Source organism: Lampris incognitus, chromosome 1, assembly GCF_029633865.1.
Source record: "Lampris incognitus isolate fLamInc1 chromosome 1, fLamInc1.hap2, whole genome shotgun sequence".
NCBI classification, from domain to species: Eukaryota; Metazoa; Chordata; class Actinopteri; order Lampriformes; family Lampridae; genus Lampris; species Lampris incognitus.
Window position 1 is genome coordinate 22,264,545 of NC_079211.1, and position 17,311 is coordinate 22,281,855.

At 45.5% G+C, this 17,311-nt stretch overlaps 1 protein-coding gene across 1 annotated transcript; it reads right to left on the reverse strand.

Annotated features, from left to right (window-relative positions):
- Positions 1-1,060: 1,060 nt before the first annotated feature.
- nexmifb (neurite extension and migration factor b) lies at positions 1,061-17,086 on the reverse strand. Its single transcript, XM_056295012.1, has 2 exons — positions 16,965-17,086; positions 1,061-5,295 (listed from the first exon to the last, which is right to left on the reverse strand). Exons 1-2 carry the CDS (start codon positions 17,044-17,046, stop codon positions 1,061-1,063), a joined length of 4,317 nt encoding a protein of 1,438 aa, XP_056150987.1. The 5' UTR covers positions 17,047-17,086.
- Between the last annotated feature and the right edge of the window lie 225 nt (positions 17,087-17,311).

Here is a 17,311-nt window from a genome sequence, read left to right on the forward strand (position 1 = left end):
AGCTGTTGGTGCCTTTCATCAAAGAAGAGAGAAAAGTCCAAAATGAAGAATTCCTGGAGTGGCAAGTCTCTGTCAGGAGTCTCCAACCCGAGCAGCCAATATTCCAATGGATAAAAAAGAGGAACAGCCAATATTCACACATATATAAGAGGTCATTTACACAGCATTGTTACTTTTGGCACATTAAATTTGAGATTATAATTTTTTTTGTTGCAAATATTGCATGTCCCTGTACAACAACATTGACAAAAATACTCTGAGGGTGGAGCTTTTGTGAATTTGCAACACACAAAAATGTAAATTTAGATAACCAGTTCCTCTTTAAACTCCAGAAGAAAAACAAAATGTTAGCTCAAAGGAAACGGGGAGTCATTCCAACATCGAGGGGGAAAAAATAAGACAATGTTTGATATGTCATCAATACAAAATGGTCCCATCTTGTGTCAAAGATGTCTTGGGCTTATATACGGCTCATTATTGGTAGTTTTCCCTCTTGAAATGAGCCAGGCAGTGTATGAAGGACAGCAACAACAGGACATCCATATTCTGTATACAAAAACAGATGAGGAGGAGGGGTGCGTAGATGTCACTCAATGCATTTGTGTATATAGCTACATCTTTCGGGAAAACAAGAATAAATACATAATTCAGGGTAGCTAGTTTCACTGAGAAAATACAAAAACAAAGTTCTTCAAAAGGCGACAGAACTGTTTTCAAGGCTTATTTTTTTCAGACAAAAATAAAACTGAAACGACTATAAGAACAAACAAAGCAGAAACAACAAAAGCAAGAAAAATGCAGCCATGGTCGTTTCAAATCTCAATCAAGCTTGACACAATCACTCAATAGGTAGTTTGCAAAGTACAAGAAGTTTTTCATGCAGATATTAATTTCCTTCTCGGGGTGGGGGGTTAAAAGGAAGTGGGGGTAGTCAGGGGGGACAAAGTAGTCATGCAGCTCTGGCATAGTGTCAGTGTACTGTAGGTATGCTTGGGGAGGGAGGGCTGAGCAGGTAATGGGGGGGTGAGAAGGGGGTGCAACAGCAGCTGATAACAAAATATTACCTCAGCTTCTCAAAAGAGGCCATCAGTGATATGTCCTTATTAGGGTCTCTCTCAGCTCGCTTCCCCTTCATTGTCTCAATCCGAGGGAACTTTGCACTGGTCTTGTGGCGGTACAGCTTTTTGTGTGCAGGCCCAGGGTTAATAAAGTTGGGTTTATCAAACATGTTACAGCCCAGAGCTAGTTGAGGGAATAAGGGATGAGATGGGTTGAATTTGGCCTGGCTTTTGCCTCCCTTTACCCCGGCCTTCCTTCCTCTCCCAGCCCCTGTTAAAACACCTCCCTTTTTCTTCAGGTCAGCCTCTGTGCCTGCCAAGATTTTGAGTGTCTTTAGGTTGAGGCTATTGGCCTCAGGGGGGATGCAGGCCTCAGACATAGGGTCCCACAGTGGCTCTATGGAGGCCATCATGAATCTCTGGACTTCAGCCATGCCAGAGACAATATTGGATAAAATGTTGGAAGGTTCCTCGAATTCTCTCTGGTCGTCCCCTACCAGACTGTTACTCTCTGACCAGCCTGTGCCAGACCAGTCCCCAGTGCTACTACTGTCAGTCAGGCTTGCACCACAACCACCTGTCTGGTTCTTTGCTGCTTTCCCCTCTAACATTGCCTTTATTTTTTTGGTGGAGCGGGAGTTCTGTTTGGGAGCCTTGACCTTTTCGGTCTTGGGAGCTCTTGGGGCCCGGACTTTCTTTGGACCCTGTCCTGCAGCTGTCTGTTTGTAACTGTCTTTCCTCTTTGACTTTGTGCTTTTCCCACCATTTATATTCTCACCGCTCTGGTCATCAAAGTCTGTATCAATCAACTCCTTTTTATCTAAACTCAAGCCTTCCTCACCGTTAAAGTTGTGCAGGGTAAACTGGCTATCTTCCATTGTGTATGTGCCTGCTATGTGCTCCTGATGCTGCATAACATCACAGTTCCACTTCACCTCTCTACTGCTGTCCAGAGTCATATCAATCACCTCCTGATATTCTCCAACTTTCCCTACAATCTTCATCTCACGCCCAACCACCTGAGGGGACAGATTGGGGGTCTCAGGTGGAGAGAGCTCTGACAGTGATGAGTGCCTGAACTTGTCTGGGGTGAAGTTAGAGATATCCAGCAGGTCTGAGGACTCCCTGAGTGGGGTAAGGGAGTCCACACTCTGCTGAATCACCACTTTAGGACTGCAGTGAGCTAGGAAGCTGTCTTGGGCCTCCTCCTCACCCTCCCGCTCACAAGACTTGAGGCTGAGGGAGCTGTAATTGCTGGAGGAAGCTGACAGAGAACCCACTGAGTCATAGCTGATGAGCCTGCCATTGTCTGTGCACAGGGACCCTCTCTGGTATTGCACCTGGCCCTCCACACAGGCAGACTGACACGCTTGCAGATCTGCCCCGGGCTGCAGCCCTGTCTCAGCCAGGTAACTCTTTTCATAAAGCAACCTGTCAGCCTCAGAGCTCAGCTGGCTGTAGCTAGACACTGGCAGGCTGTCATTCAGGGGCAAGGCAGTGGGAAAGTTGTTGGGCAAGATGGGAGTCTCAGGGGTCTCGGGCCCAAAGCTCTGAGTATGACTAGGGCAGAGCTGGGGGTGCCACATCTGAGGGAAACTGGGGCAATTCTGGGGAGATTGTTGGAGCTCAGACTCTGAGGGAGGAGAGAGGACGCAGCTCTGAGCAAGCTGCAGAGAGGAAAACTGTTTCTCCTCTATAGAGAGCCCCAAAGGATACTGCTGCCGAGAGGGCTGCTGGGGGAAATAAGAGATAGCTGCTCCACCAGAGGAGTCGGTGGCATCTAACAGGGTCTGCAGGTAGCCCCCAGGGATGACAGAGACCCCTGCCTCTACCTCTTCTGAAGAGGGAGCTTTGTCAGAGGAGCAGGCGGAGGAAATAAAGGGGAATTTCTCCTTAGATGTGTTAGCTGTGGTGACATTGTCAGAGAAATGGGGGCTGACTGTTGCTGAGTTAATGCCTGTCTCTCCTAACCCAGCGGTGGGGTCCTCAATCTGAGCCATAGCCACACTAGCATCCGTTTCATTTGTCACACTCCTCTCTTCCTTTTCCTCTGCTTCTTTTATTTTCTTGCTCCTCAGCCTGGCTTCACTTTTGAATTTCCTTATCCTGACTGTTTTATTTCCTCCCATTCTCCTCCCCTCCCTTTCCTCCCTCTCTTGGGAGCGGCTCTTGGCTGTGGCTGTGTGTGTGATGGAGTTTGAGTCTAATGTGACCGGGAGGCCTGGGGCTGTTATAATTCCCACTCCGATCGTGGAGGTGGCTTCCTCTTTAGTGACACCTCCTTGGCCCTGATCAGAGACAGAGGAGCCCTGTGCTGTTACTGATTGCTCCACAGTGTGAATCCTCTGTATCTTAAGCCTGTTTGCAATCTTGTATTTCCTTTTGGGATGACTTGAATTAAAGGGGCGATGATGCCGTCCATTTAGATGAAAACCATGTTGTCGTTTATCTCTGGCAGCCAGCTTAAGCTGCTCCTTTCTCTCTCTTTGCCTCTCCTGCCAGAAATCTTTCAGAGGAGCCAGTGTCTCGTATTTTCTCATTGCGTTGGCGTTTAAGCTTACAGTAGCATCCAAAGGGTCCAACCTCCCCAGTTTAACTGACATGTGTCTTTCTCCTTTGAACCTGTTGATGATGATGTACTTAATGACCACGGGTGGTTCCTTACGGCAAGATTTCCGGCGTTTCTTGGGGCACCAGTCTACATCTTCCTCCTCTTTCTGACCAATGGGAGCTTTCTCTTTTTTCTCTGCATTTCTCTCACTCTCAATGGAGTCAACATCATATAGGTAGTCATCACTGTACCGGACCTTTCTCTTGGAGCGCAAGCCATAGTTAAGAGGGTTGGAGGGGCAGAGGAACCTCCTGGAGTGGCTCTTCTTCAGCTTTCCCTCCTGCAAGGTGTCTGAAGAGGAGCCTGTGCATGAACTGTCATCACTGTATTCACCTGATTCCTCAGTAGAGTTAAAGTCCATTAGGTAGTTGACTTTAGGAGTGGAAATGGGTGAACCCTGGGAGCCATCAAGAGGGCTTCCACCACTGCAGTCCCCAGCTCTTCCTTCCTGTCCTGTTCCCAGGATGAGCTCATCAGATTTGGGTTGGAGCTCTTCTGCCATCCTCCTTGGCACTCCTCCTCCTCCCTCCTCTTTCTTGGCACAACTGGACAGGACACTGGGGAAAAAGTTGAACTGGGTCTCCTCCTGCAATACATTGGTCTTTTCCCTCATGTTGTCCTGGAAGGACTCATAACGAATCTTCAGGGAGCAAACATCGCTGCTCAAAGTAGAATCATCATCTTCATCATCGAACAGGTTGTCTACATCCTCCTCCGAGAATAGGCTAACTGACAATTCATTCTTAGAACAAAGGTCCAACAGCTCCATCTTGCTCTCGCTGATGAAGGACTCAAAGTAGCCCCAGTCCTGACTGGCATTAGCCAACAGAACCTCTTCCCCACTTACCCTGTCCAACAAAAGCCCTTCATACAGGTTCTTAGCTGTTGCATCATCGTCTGGGTCATCACAGTCCTCTGTTGTTTTGTCCCCATCAACCCTCTTGCCCTCACCTGGGGCTTTAGGCAGGGGGAAGTTAAGAAGCTGGTCAGAAAGGAGCTGTTCTCCATAGTGACTCACTGCCTCCCCAGCATGGCTCAGGCACTGGATACTGATGTTGCTGATGTCAGAGAAGTCCTCTCGGCCCACATCCCCTATCCTCACACTCAACCCAGGCTCCGGGTCGGGATTGGTGTTGGGGTCATGGGTGGGGTCATGGATGGAGCTAGGGTCAGTAGCATCGCGAGTCTCGATGAAGCAGCCAAGGCAAGTGCGGCTAGGCTGAAGCAGACACTCTTCTGTTAGGGAAGAAACAGTGCCGGGCTCCATCATGGTGGCTGACAGAGGGAGGGCAATGGGCAGAGGAAGGGTTGTCCTGTGGGTGTCTCCCGTTGGGCCCCAAGAGGTTACAGCTGGGGTGGGAAGTGTGGTGGGAGTGGGAGTGGGAGTGCTGTGAAGGTGAGGGGCTATAGCTGTAGCCTCATGGGCAGAGGGGTAGGGGGCCACAGTCAGGCCTAGGGAAGGGTCAGTGCCAAGGGGCAGAGGGAGAGCTGGTGATGTAGGTTTGGGCCCGTGGTGCGTTGAGAAGGCCCTCTTTAAAGTCTCTGCAACAGGAGGAGACGAGGATGCAGGAAGAGCAGCATCAACGAGTCCATGCAGCCTCAGATCACCACTCTGCTCACATATTCCTGGAAGATAAAAGGTTTCAGTGTAAAAAAAAGTGTGAAGTCTACTTGAAGTTGTTCATTTGCTCTTCAATAAAATTGTAATTCAATCAAGGCAAGGAAAATGTAGTTAGAGTGTCACTAAATCCCCAAGAACTCAAAATGTAATGCTGGGCAATGTCAAACAATTGTATCGTAAATTTCAGTACTAGATATATGATCGGTTATTAACTATCCAGGGGTGCCAAGGTTATGTTTACAAGATGAGGGGAGATGGGTAACCTTAAATTTTATGCCATTATTGCTTTAACACACAATCACACATTGCCAAATTTCTCAAGTATATAGAATAAAGATCATACATTTGGGAATTAGATCACTTGTTTGTTTAAACTTGTATTAAGTAAGCCTTTTAAGCATCTGTAAGCAATTCTAGAGCAAGTAAACGAGGTAAAACTATTATTCACGGTTTTCATATTCTTTCAGATTCAATTCTTTCCATATCCTTTCCATATTCTGTTTGTTAAGAATAAGTAATAGAATTTAAACACTTGAAAGGACTTTTCCTTTAAAAGGTTTAAAAATTTGGATGGACTTCAAAAAAATCTTAAATGTTCCTTTTAGAAGGTTACTAAATAATTTGCTATTTTTTTTACAATTGGATGAAACAGCTTTCATTAAAGCAAGTTAGATTAATAATATTCTCTCCAAAAAAATAATGGTGTTATGTCAGAACAGAGATAAACCTTTTGATGCAATATTTGTTCCTGGCTTCTTCCTTTTCAGACTAATTGATGGCTGGAGCCTATCACAACATACTTTGGGCAGAGGGCAGAGATTGCTGGACAAGTCATAAGTCCATCACAGGGCAGACACACAATCATTCACTCTCTGGATCAAAAGGATGGCCAAATTAGAACCTTGGAGTTCAACTGTCATGGATCGTCTTTGCACTATTGGAGGAAACTGGAGCACCAATGTGAACATGCAAACACAAAGGCAGTGAGATATTGTACGTCATGTATTTCTGAACAGTAACGCTTTACATTAAGTGTATGCAATAAGTGCTAGCTAATAGGTAATAAGGCCTTTATAAATCCTTATACCATGCTTGTTAACATTATTACATGTTAAAGCGACAGCAGACGATTTTTGTGCTTTAACTGGCGGCCTGTCCAGGGTGTCTCTACCTGCCGCCCAATGACTGCTGGGATAGACTCCAACATCCCTGCAACCCTGACAGCAGTGGTTTGGATAATGGATGGATGGGTGTTGATTGCGCATTGTAATGGCTATAGAACAATGACACCATCGGTGTTTAGATTTGTTCTCTATAAGCCTCGCTTTCACTATGCAATTCTTTCTGCCACTGGGTACGATCTCGCGGGAAAACGAAGACTAGCTTTATGGCACAAAGGAAGTGTGTCAACCATTGCGCAACCAAAATAGAAAGATGATAGCACTTTTGTTTTCTCCGGTAGTTATCGGTGGCTATCCCCAGTAGCGGAAATGGCGGACGGTAGAACACCTGAAGACAGTGGAAACTACCCGGCAAGAGAAAAAGAACCCTGTTGACGGAGGAGACAAAGGAGGCCAAAAGGGAGCGTGATAGAAACAGAGGTAAAATAAGAGTGACCCTCGAACAGGCATTCACTTGATGCAGAGAGCTCTGATGTTGTATCGAACACGGTTTCCCCGTCGAGATCTGTTTCTCCCTAGCCAGACGAAAGCATTCGCATGGAAACAGGTTAGCTATTTGTTACAATTACGTTAAGGTAAACGTTAGGTTAAGTTTAGGGTTAGCTTGAGGTCAGGTTTTGGGTTAGGTTGAGGTTAATTTAACTCTGGCTAGGGGGAAACAGATCTCAACGTGGAAGCAGAGTTCGATAAACGCCCGGAACTTGAGATGGTTCCAAACCGACATTCACTTGGCATTCTTTCTACTGGATCAGTAAGTAACAAAACCTGCCTACTTATTAATACTACTAGATGTTTTACTCTGCCTTTATCATAGCACTGAGATCGGGGTTTCTAGTTCAAAATGGGATTCTTACGGTCGTTTCTTGCTTTGGACAGTAGCCGGGCTGCTACTAAACGGAAAGCGATCCAGTTGTCTTTGCGACAGCGGCGCAAACGTAATACTACTTGAAGCACTAGGGCGAAAGTTGAAAAGTTGTCTACTAGCCCACTGAGGCAAATTTGTAATTTGTGATATTGGGCTATGTAATATTTGCTAGTAATATTTGATTTGCTAATGTCCCTTACGGCTTTCCGTAGCGCCACAACAAAGTCACGTGATGTACGTAACAACGTCAGTCGGAATCCGGTCGGTGAATAAACACCCAGCACGAGAGAAGTCGTCCTTGCTTTATTAATGTTATAAGTTAACATAGCCAGAGGGCACAGATCATTACATGGTGTCAGAGTAGCGGAGTTTAAATACCCAATATGGATTCGTACGGCGTTCCAGCTCCACGGATGGACTGGGAATCGGCGAACTTACCTGAAGCATGGAGACGATTTCGACAAACAACGGAGCTAATGTTCAAGGGCCCCCTGCGCGGGAAGAACGAAGAGGAGAAATGCAGCTACCTCCTGCTCTGGATAGGGGAAAAAGGGCGCGATGTGCACAACACTTGGACACTCAGCGGAGAACAGGCCAAGAAGCCAGAAACGTACTACGATAAGTACACTGAGTACATCACCCCCAGAGCAAACCCGATTTATGCCAGATATAAATTTCATGAAAAGATGCAGGGAGAGAGTGAATCCTTCGAACAATTTGTAACTGAGCTAAAGCTCCTAGTCAAAGACTGTGGCTACCCAAATGCCGACGAGATGGTCAGGGACCGCATCGTGTTTGCCACTAACTCACCCAGAGTGAGAGAAAAGCTACTTAGCCAGGGAGCTGAGCTAACGCTAGAGAAAGCCATAGATGTAGCCCGCTTACACGAGCTAGCAAAGCAACAGCTAAAGTTTATGGGCCAGGGCAGCACACATGAAACGGTGCACGCAATAGGCAGAAAGACTTACAAACCGAACGCACCCAAAGCAGCTAACGCTAACTTCAGACAAAGGGAAGGTAACGTTAGCACCGCCGCTAGGGCGTGTAGCTATTGTGGAGGGCTACACGGCGCTAAAGCCACTTGCCCAGCTAAGGGTAAACAATGCATTAAATGCAAGAAGCTCAATCATTTTGCTAAAGTATGCAAGTCTAGCTCCCAGGGACAGACAAAGTACTACCGCGGCACAGTACATGCCGTCGGAGAGAACCCAGAAGAGTACACCACCGACAGAGAGCAGGAAGAACTGTACTTCGACAACATTACAGTGGAGAGCACCGCTGTGGGAGAACAGACAGAGCTGTACATAGACTGCATCTCAATAGAGAACAACGGAAAAAGCAACGAGCAGGTTTACGTAGAGGTTGGAATTGGCACACCTCCACAGAAGGTAAAGTTTAAACTAGACACTGGGGCACAGCCAATACTATTCCCACCAACCTGTTCCAGGCGCTGTTCAAAAATGTGACACTGAAACCAGCAATACACAGACTCACTGAATATGGAGGAGGCGCGCTGAGCGTGAAAGGCACATGCAAACTCAAATGTAAGTACAGAGACAATGCAATGATGCTGGACTTTTACGTCATTGACACAAACGCCCCACCAGTCATGGCAATGAAAACATACCGTGACCTAAACTTGGTAAAAATAGTGATGGCTGTGAGCGAGGAAAACAATGTCACATCACAGAGCATAATGGATGAGTATGCAGATGTTTTCCAGGGAATAGGAGAGTTCCCAGGCGAGTGCACCTTCCGCGTCACACCAGATGCAACGCCGGTCGTCTGCCCGCCACGCAGAATCCCCATCGCCCTACGCAGCAAACTGAGGGACGAGCTTGACAGCATGGAGAAAGGCGGCATAATCTGTAAGGTAACAGAACCCACAGAATGGGTGAACACACTCGTCATTGTTGAGAAGCCAAAGACAGGCAAACTTAGAGTGTGTTTAGACCCCAGAGCTCTTAACAAAGTGATACAACGACCTCACTACCCCCTCCCCACGCTGGAGGACGCCGCCACAAAGCTCGCTGGAGCTGAGTACTTTAGCGTGTTAGACCCGCGGTCAGGCTATTGGGCCATCAAACTGAGCACTGAATCCTCAATGTTGACGACATTTAACACAGTGTTTGGCAGGTATCGTTTCCTCAGACTGCCATTCGGAATCGTGTCCGCTCAAGACGAGTTCCAGAGACGCGTGGATGAAACATATGAAGGATTGGACGGTGTGACGGCCATAGTGGATGACATACTAGTGTTCGGCAAGACTAAAGAGGAACATGACCAGCGTCTCAGAGCGATGCTGAAGCGCACAAGGGAGCGAGGGGTGAGGCTCAACCCCGACAAGTGTCACATATGCGTGTCCGAGGTAAGCTACTTCGGCCACACGCTCTCACACGAAGGCATCAAACCAGACCCACACAAGGTGAAGGCGGTCAAGGACATGCAACCCCCACAGAACAAAGCAGAGCTGGAGACAGTCCTCGGCATGATCAACTACCTCGCCAGATTCGCTCCACACCTCTCACAGATAAACTCACCCCTCAGACAGCTTCTGAAACAGGACAGTGAGTTTGTGTGGGATGCAGTCCACGACAAGGCGTTCCAAGAGATGAAGAATCTCATTACACAGCACCCAGGTCCAGTACTCTCATATTTCGACCCGCAGAAAGAGCTGCGCCTCCAAGTGGATGCATCCAAAAGTGGCCTTGGGGCTGTCATGCTCCAAGATGGCAAACCAATTGCCTATGCGTCCAAGTCACTCAACAGCACTGAAGAAAACTACGCACAGATAGAGAAGGAGCTCTACGCTGTGGTCTTCGGCTGCAAGAGGTTCCACGAGTACATGTACGGACGAAAAGTGATTGTGGAGTCAGACCACAAGCCTCTGGAGGCAATACTAAAAAAGCCACTGGCAGCAGCACCACCCCGGCTGCAACGGATGATCCTGGCGCTCCAAAAATACGACATCCAAATCATCCACCGCCCCGGTAAGGATATACCGGTGGCCGACACACTGTCACGCAAGTCAATAGAACACCACGACAGTGACCTACAGGAAGGGATGGAGGCCCAAGTGCACACAGTCCTCAGCAACATCCCTGTGAGCGACACAAGACTCACAGAAATCAAGCAGGAAACAGCGCAAGATCCACAGCTCACCGCACTCAGACGAGCCACACTCACTGGCTGGCCAGACACAAAGAAAAAGTGCCCGCCCAGCATCCAGGAATACTGGAACCACAGAGCAGAAATCTCAGAAATGGACGGTATCCTGTTCAAAGGTGAGAGAATCATTGTCCCCCAAAAGCTTCGCAAGGACATGATACAGCGCATCCATGCCAGCCACCTTGGCGTGGAAAAAAGCAAATGCCGAGCAAGAGACTTACTGTTCTGGCCTGGCATGGGGAAACAGATCGAGGATGCGGTAGCAGACTGCAGCATATGCCAAGAACGGCGCAGCGCAAATGCAAAGGAACCAATGAGGTCACACGCCATACCCGAGCGGCCGTGGCAAGTGATAGGCACAGACCTATTCACATGGAACTCACAGGACTTCATAGTCACTGTGGACTACTACTCCAGATTCTTCGAGCTAGAGAGACTTTACAGCTGCACCTCATCTGCCGTCATCATGAAGCTGAAAGCAGCAATGGCTCGACACAGAATCCCCGAAACTATCATCAGCGACAACGGTCCGTGCTACAGCTCTGGTGAGTTCCGCAACTTCTCACAGACATGGGGTTTCTCACACACCACCACAAGCCCCCACTACCCACAGAGCAACGGCCTCTCCGAGAAGACTGTCCAGACGGCCAAACGCATCCTGGACAAAGCCAAAGCTGAGAACAAAGACCCCTACATGAGCTTACTGGAGTATCGCAACACACCGGTGGACAACCTGAAATCACCGGCACAGCTACTGATGAGTCGGAGGCTGCGGTCCATTCTCCCATCAACAGCAAAACACCTGCAGCCACAGATCGCCAGTCAGGAGGATGTTCACAAAAGGAGAGAGGTATGTCAACAGCGCCAGCAGGCATACTACAACCGAACAGCCAAACCTCTGCCCCACCTGCCCGCAGGCACACCAATCCGCTTCCGGCAGGAGGATGGATCCTGGAGACCTGCAACTGTGGAAAGACCAGCGAACACAGACAGGAGCTACCACATCCAAACCCAAAGAAGGTCAGATCTACCAACGCAACCGTCAACACCTGCGACAAAGCAGAGTGAACACTCACACTACACACACACACACTTCACAGCAGACTGTTACCAGCACTAACAACAACACACAAGCCCATCAGCAAGAGCATGCTGAACCTCCAGACACGAACAATCAGCGACAACCAGACACACAGCCTGGTTACACCACGAGGTCAGGTCGCACGATCAAACCAAGACAAATCCTTGACTTATGAATGTAAAAAAAAGAGAGAATTGTACACCAACCTGTACTATACCTGCTATGTTTTGAAAAGAAATATTTACAGCGTTCACTTACCTTGTGTACCTACCTGCTGTTTGCAGTTACCAGTAATGAAATGAAAAAAAAAAGATGAAATGTTATTACGGTGTCACATTTAGACAGTGAAGGAAATGTTTTACACTACTTTGTTGCAGTCCGGTTATATAAGAGTTCCACTTTCATATTCTTTCTTATTAAGATTGTATTCGCTTATAAACGTGCTCAACGTGGTCTGTATCTCTGCAGAGAAAGCAGCACTTTTCAGAAAAAGGGAGATGTAATATTTGCTAGTAATATTTGATTTGCTAATGTCCCTTACGGCTTTCCGTAGCGCCACAACAAAGTCACGTGATGTACGTAACGTCAGTCGGAATCCGGTCGGTGAATAAACACCCAGCACGAGAGAAGTCGTCCTTGCTTTATTAATGTTATAAGTTAACATAGCCAGAGGGCACAGATCATTACAGGCTATACAAATAAAATTGACTTGACTTGACTATATAATTGTTAATAATCACATCATAAACACGTTTGTGGCCACTAGGTGGCGCTTGCAAAATATGCAAAAACCTACTTTTTCACACTCATCTTAAATTGTTAGTCCAATCTGCATAAAACTTCCCACATAGGATCTAAGGACCCTCATAATTAATGGTTATTAAGAGAATTTTTATAGTCTACAATGTGCAAAAGTTATGACTGATAAGGGCCTTATTACCTATTAACTAACACTTATTATAGTCTTATTAACACATCATCATTTTAATAAGCATTTTATAAGGACTTATAAGGGCCTTATTACCTATTACCTAACACTTATTCATGCACTTCATGTAAAGTGTTACCTTCTGAACTAACCCCTACAGAGATAAAATTAGATCGAATTTAGTGCAAATTTATTTATCTGATTTATTCATCAAATTTATCTGGATTCACTCCTCCTTCATTTCAGCATGCTATCCATGAATGAACAAATTCAACTTAGTTCTAAAGGTATAAATTCAAAGAAAATTAAAAGATAACCAGAAACAACAAGCAGTAATGTCTTATATCCATAGTAGGGTCTACTGATTTTCTACAGGTCGAACATGACAATGTCTTAATCAGTTAAAGAGATGTGTCTGACAAGTAACAGTCATAACCCACTGAAGCTGGTTTGCAGCAGCAGGCAGATAGCTTTGTTTGCTCTGCATAATTAGATGACAGCAGCGGAGGCAGGTACGTACACATGGGACACGACAGGCCCATATGTTGGAGTCTGTATAACCAATATCATCTACACCTGCTTCACTCCATACTCCCAAGCTGCTGCCTCACACACACAATCTGAAGGACCATGCCAAAAGAAAATGTGCATGAAAATGAGTAATATACCACAACAATTAGTGTATTCTCAGAGGTTAACTAGCACCGTCCCCCATTTTAGTATGGATGTGCCTGATCATTCTCAGGGTAGCGATAACTACTTGAGGAGATGGCTACTTAACACAGAGTACTTAACATGGCTGCATGAGTTGAGTGAGCAAATTTTTGAATATGGATATGATTTGTGAGTGATTTAATGAGGTAATGAAATTTCTGCAAGAAGGTCCCTATGGGTCTGCGGCCTGCAGACACATAAGAGCAGCCACAACGCCTACTAACAGTATACAATTGTGCTACTGTCATACTTAATGAAGAAATCCCCAGGAGAAATAAGCATCTTCTTGCCTCTCATAGTCAGAAAACTGTTACGGCAGCAACTTCTCAGGAGCTGCAGGAGTGTTGTGGCAAATCATTTGCCATCAGTTCACTCCAGTTGGTGAGACGCTATGGCCACAAAGCCAAGTATAGTGTTGACATAGGTACTCTGTGCAGATGCATAAGAAGGACAGTCATTTTCTTTTCTCTTTTCAACAAGCATATTCCTTTTAGCACCAAACAAAGCTTTCTGAGTCACATTCCAGAAGATCTTACAAAGTGAAATGCAAGGTGCACTGAAACCCTATACTGCAATACAAATGTCGTTCTTTTGTCTTTTTTCCCAAGAAATTAAAGAAAATACTTTAAATTCAATTGAAGCGTTTTTTTTTCTTTTTTTCTTTTTTCTTTTTTGGATATGCCAGTACTGGTCTTGAACAAATACGTTTCCATGGTTTAAAGACAAAATAAATATAAAGAGATGATTTTTTTTATCCCCTTTATCAGTCCTACACAGTGCAAAGGAACAGTGAAATTTCAAAAACAGGATAATTAACCAACTTTATTCCACAGTGCTTGTGTGAAACCTAAGCTGTCATTTAATGTTGCCAAAAGATATTTCAAAATTGCTGTGAAACATTAAAGTCATATTAAGAAAGGAGTTTCCTTGGGGTATATCATGGATTAACAATTTTACCCTATCAAATTTGATTGCAAGTAAACGTGCATGTTTTAGTAAATTGTGTGTGTGTGTGTGTGTGTGTGTGTGTGTGTGTGTGTGTGTGTGTGTGTGTGTGTGTGTGTGTGTGTGTATGAGAAGATAGAGAAAATGATAGAGTGTGAGTATTGGCTTGGGGGTATAGTGTTATCGAGAGGCCATCTGTCTCCAGCTGGACCATTAGCTCTTCAGCTGTTCAGTATGTGCCACAGATCAGTGACAGTCAGACAGGTACACACACACACACACACACACACACAAAATCTCATACATGCACACAGACTCTCACCGCAATGACTGAAGCTGATAAATCATATTTGACATTAAAGGTCAGGGGGGGTAAATGTTCAGTGATACGCTACAGCATAATGCTACTGCTGCCCCTAACCTTGCAAAACTAAAAAAGATAACCATTTGGATACTTCACTCCTGCCAGATTTCAACATCAACTCGAGCAACATCTCACATCTTCAAAAGTTACACGCAACACGCATTCTGAGATCATTCCAATATCATTCTAGGTTTTAATAGTGTTGAAAATGCAGTTTAAATATGGATCAAGGCTGGATCTGAAGCAGCTCAGGCAATCTGGCATAGACATCCACCAGTGAGCATATGGAAAGACCCCGGTTGCTGGCAGGTGGTTGTGATCTCCTGAACCCTAGCCCTGCCAAGCTCAGCCATGCTAGACACATTCTGACCACCGCCAAACTAGACCAGACCAGACCACACCAGTTAGCACTCCGAGCTCCATGGAGTCTCCTTGAGCTGCAGTCTTTCTGACCGTCATGTTAAGAGCTCCATCCACCTGAGGCAAGCCTGGTCTGCCCTGTGCCAGGAGGCTCTGTGGGGAAACAAGCCCATGCTGAGGGACACGAGCATGGACATGAGGAGAGGGACAAGTTGGCAGCTGTTAGCCTCATCTATTAGTGTGTCAGGTGCCAACCACACACAACCCACGCACACACACGTATACACACATGCACACATGCTTGCGTACAAAAACACACATGCGCATGCACAAACTCTCCCATATACATCCTCTCATACTCTCAATCGTCTTTATGGAACTCATGGTAATTCTGTATAGCAGCAATACATCATATGACTTGTTTTGCATCAGATCCATATTTATATTATATTTCAGTGTGGCAATGAGAATGAAAAAAGCTCTAATATCACAACATGAAATATAATCGAAAAGAATGTACGGGAGTGGGCCGTTCCCAAACCTATAATGACTTCCCCTTCTTCTCATCCCCCTTGCTGCTTTCTTATTCCTTTTCTCTTTTTTTGCCTGCTATCTCCCTCACTCCCCGCTTCCCTGGTTCTTATCCCTGTTACATGGAAGCTCTTACATTTGTAAAGTGCCGAGCTAGCCGTTCTGCAGCTCAGCCACCTTAGGGCGTTCGCTCATCCAGCTGGTAGGCCATCTACAGAAGCTGCTTTGCTACCTACTGCTCCATCTTCACTGTAATACATTTTGTGAATGGGAGGAGGGGAAATCAATCTGGCCAGTACAGAATGTTCGTAATAAGTGGTGAGTAGCTGCAGTGTGATTCATGGCTACCCTCCTCAGAGAGCTGCCCTGTTCATGCTCAGTGGAGTCACTTTCAACGTTCCCTCTCTCCCTCTTATTCCTCTTTCACTTGCCCTCTCCTCCATTTCTTTTTTCCCTCTCACTTTTCTCTCTCGCACTGCCTCTCAAGGCATAGGCTAGTGCTAGGGGTAATCTGTATGATTCTGACAGTGGGGAGTAGCAAGGGCTGAAACACTAAAATAAACCCCATTTAAAGGCTATTGCTGCTGGGCAAAGAGCGAAACTAAGGGTGAGAAGAGGCAAATTGTAGGGGGCAGTTAGAAGTGACTGACCGAGTCTTGGCAAATGCACATCATTACTGTGGCTTCAGACCAGTAACAGTCAGCTTTAAAACAATCTTCTCCGACATGTTACACTGGTATTGTGCCTACAGTAAATTCGCATAGATGATCAAATCTGTTTGATATCAACATAAATGCATGGTTATATCATCTGCACATCATGTGTAAATTAGCTGAAGTGTAGTGGAAATTAGCAGAGTGGAAATGATAAAGTAAATGTAAAAAGGTTTAGATCGTGATATCTATACCAAACCTAAGCAGTATAGGGCCCTTCGGGACTACCTCGGGATTTTGGGTTATACAAATAAACTTAACTTGACTTGACTAGGGTACAATCTGTACCATTTTACTTCCAGTAATGAATTTGTGACTGTGGGTGAGGGCATTAACTTTCATACCTCCTTTTTATTGTATGAGCAAAGGCAAACGTCTTATGTCAGAGTTATGGAACAACTGGAGAGAGGATTAGCAATGGCTTAAAAAGCCTCATTTAATGTTTCTCTTTCACATTTTATTCAAAAAAGACAGGATGTGTTTCACGTTTCCCATATCTCCTCAAAGAGCTTAAAACTAGGGGGGAAAAAAAATCATTCCAGAAAGCTAATTTCCTTGGTATTAGGTACTAGTGATTGTCTTTTTCAAAAATTTCAAGCTTTGTGAAATTATTTTCATTAGGTTTTCATTTATTCTGCCGAATGCTGAATAAAAATCTTTTCTTAGGTAAACAAAGTAGGCATGCATTGCAGAATTTGATGGAATTATAGACAAGAATTTTAATTGCTATTTTGCATGTTTATTCCTCTTTTGTAGTGAAATAATCCGCAATGGCTATACTGTTTGGAAAGCATAAAGATAAGGAAAACATTAAGCATTCCCACCTGTGTTCTCCACTACATTTGCATCCTCGGGTTCTGGAGTCTTCACGGTCAATGTGAGACTGCTGTCTGCTGGAACATCCATCAATAAGGTTCAACACTGCGCCTCCTACGCATCATTATGACAGTTCCACCTGTTGAAACAGATACACAGAGGGGGGGGGGCAGAGAAGGGAGAGGATCGAGAGAAAAGAGGTGAGCATGAGGGGAATCATTTACAGCTGACTGCAATACGCCTAATGCAGGCTAACATTAACAAAGGAACAACTGGATTCACTAGAAAGGAAGATATTGGCCCGAGACAGATGCAAACTCATACTTGCAGTAATGCAAGAAAGCTTGAAACATGA

What these genes read in the sequence shown, in the direction of transcription:
- nexmifb (XM_056295012.1), bottom strand. Translation starts at nt 17,046, where the DNA reads ATGGATGTTCCAGCAGACAGCAGTCTCACATTGACCGTGAAGACTCCA. An exon ending in AAATGTAGTGGAGAACACAG is followed by an intron (nt 5,296 to 16,964) that starts GTGGGAATGCTT and finishes TTTATCTTCCAG; the next exon opens with GAATATGTGAGCAGAGTGGT.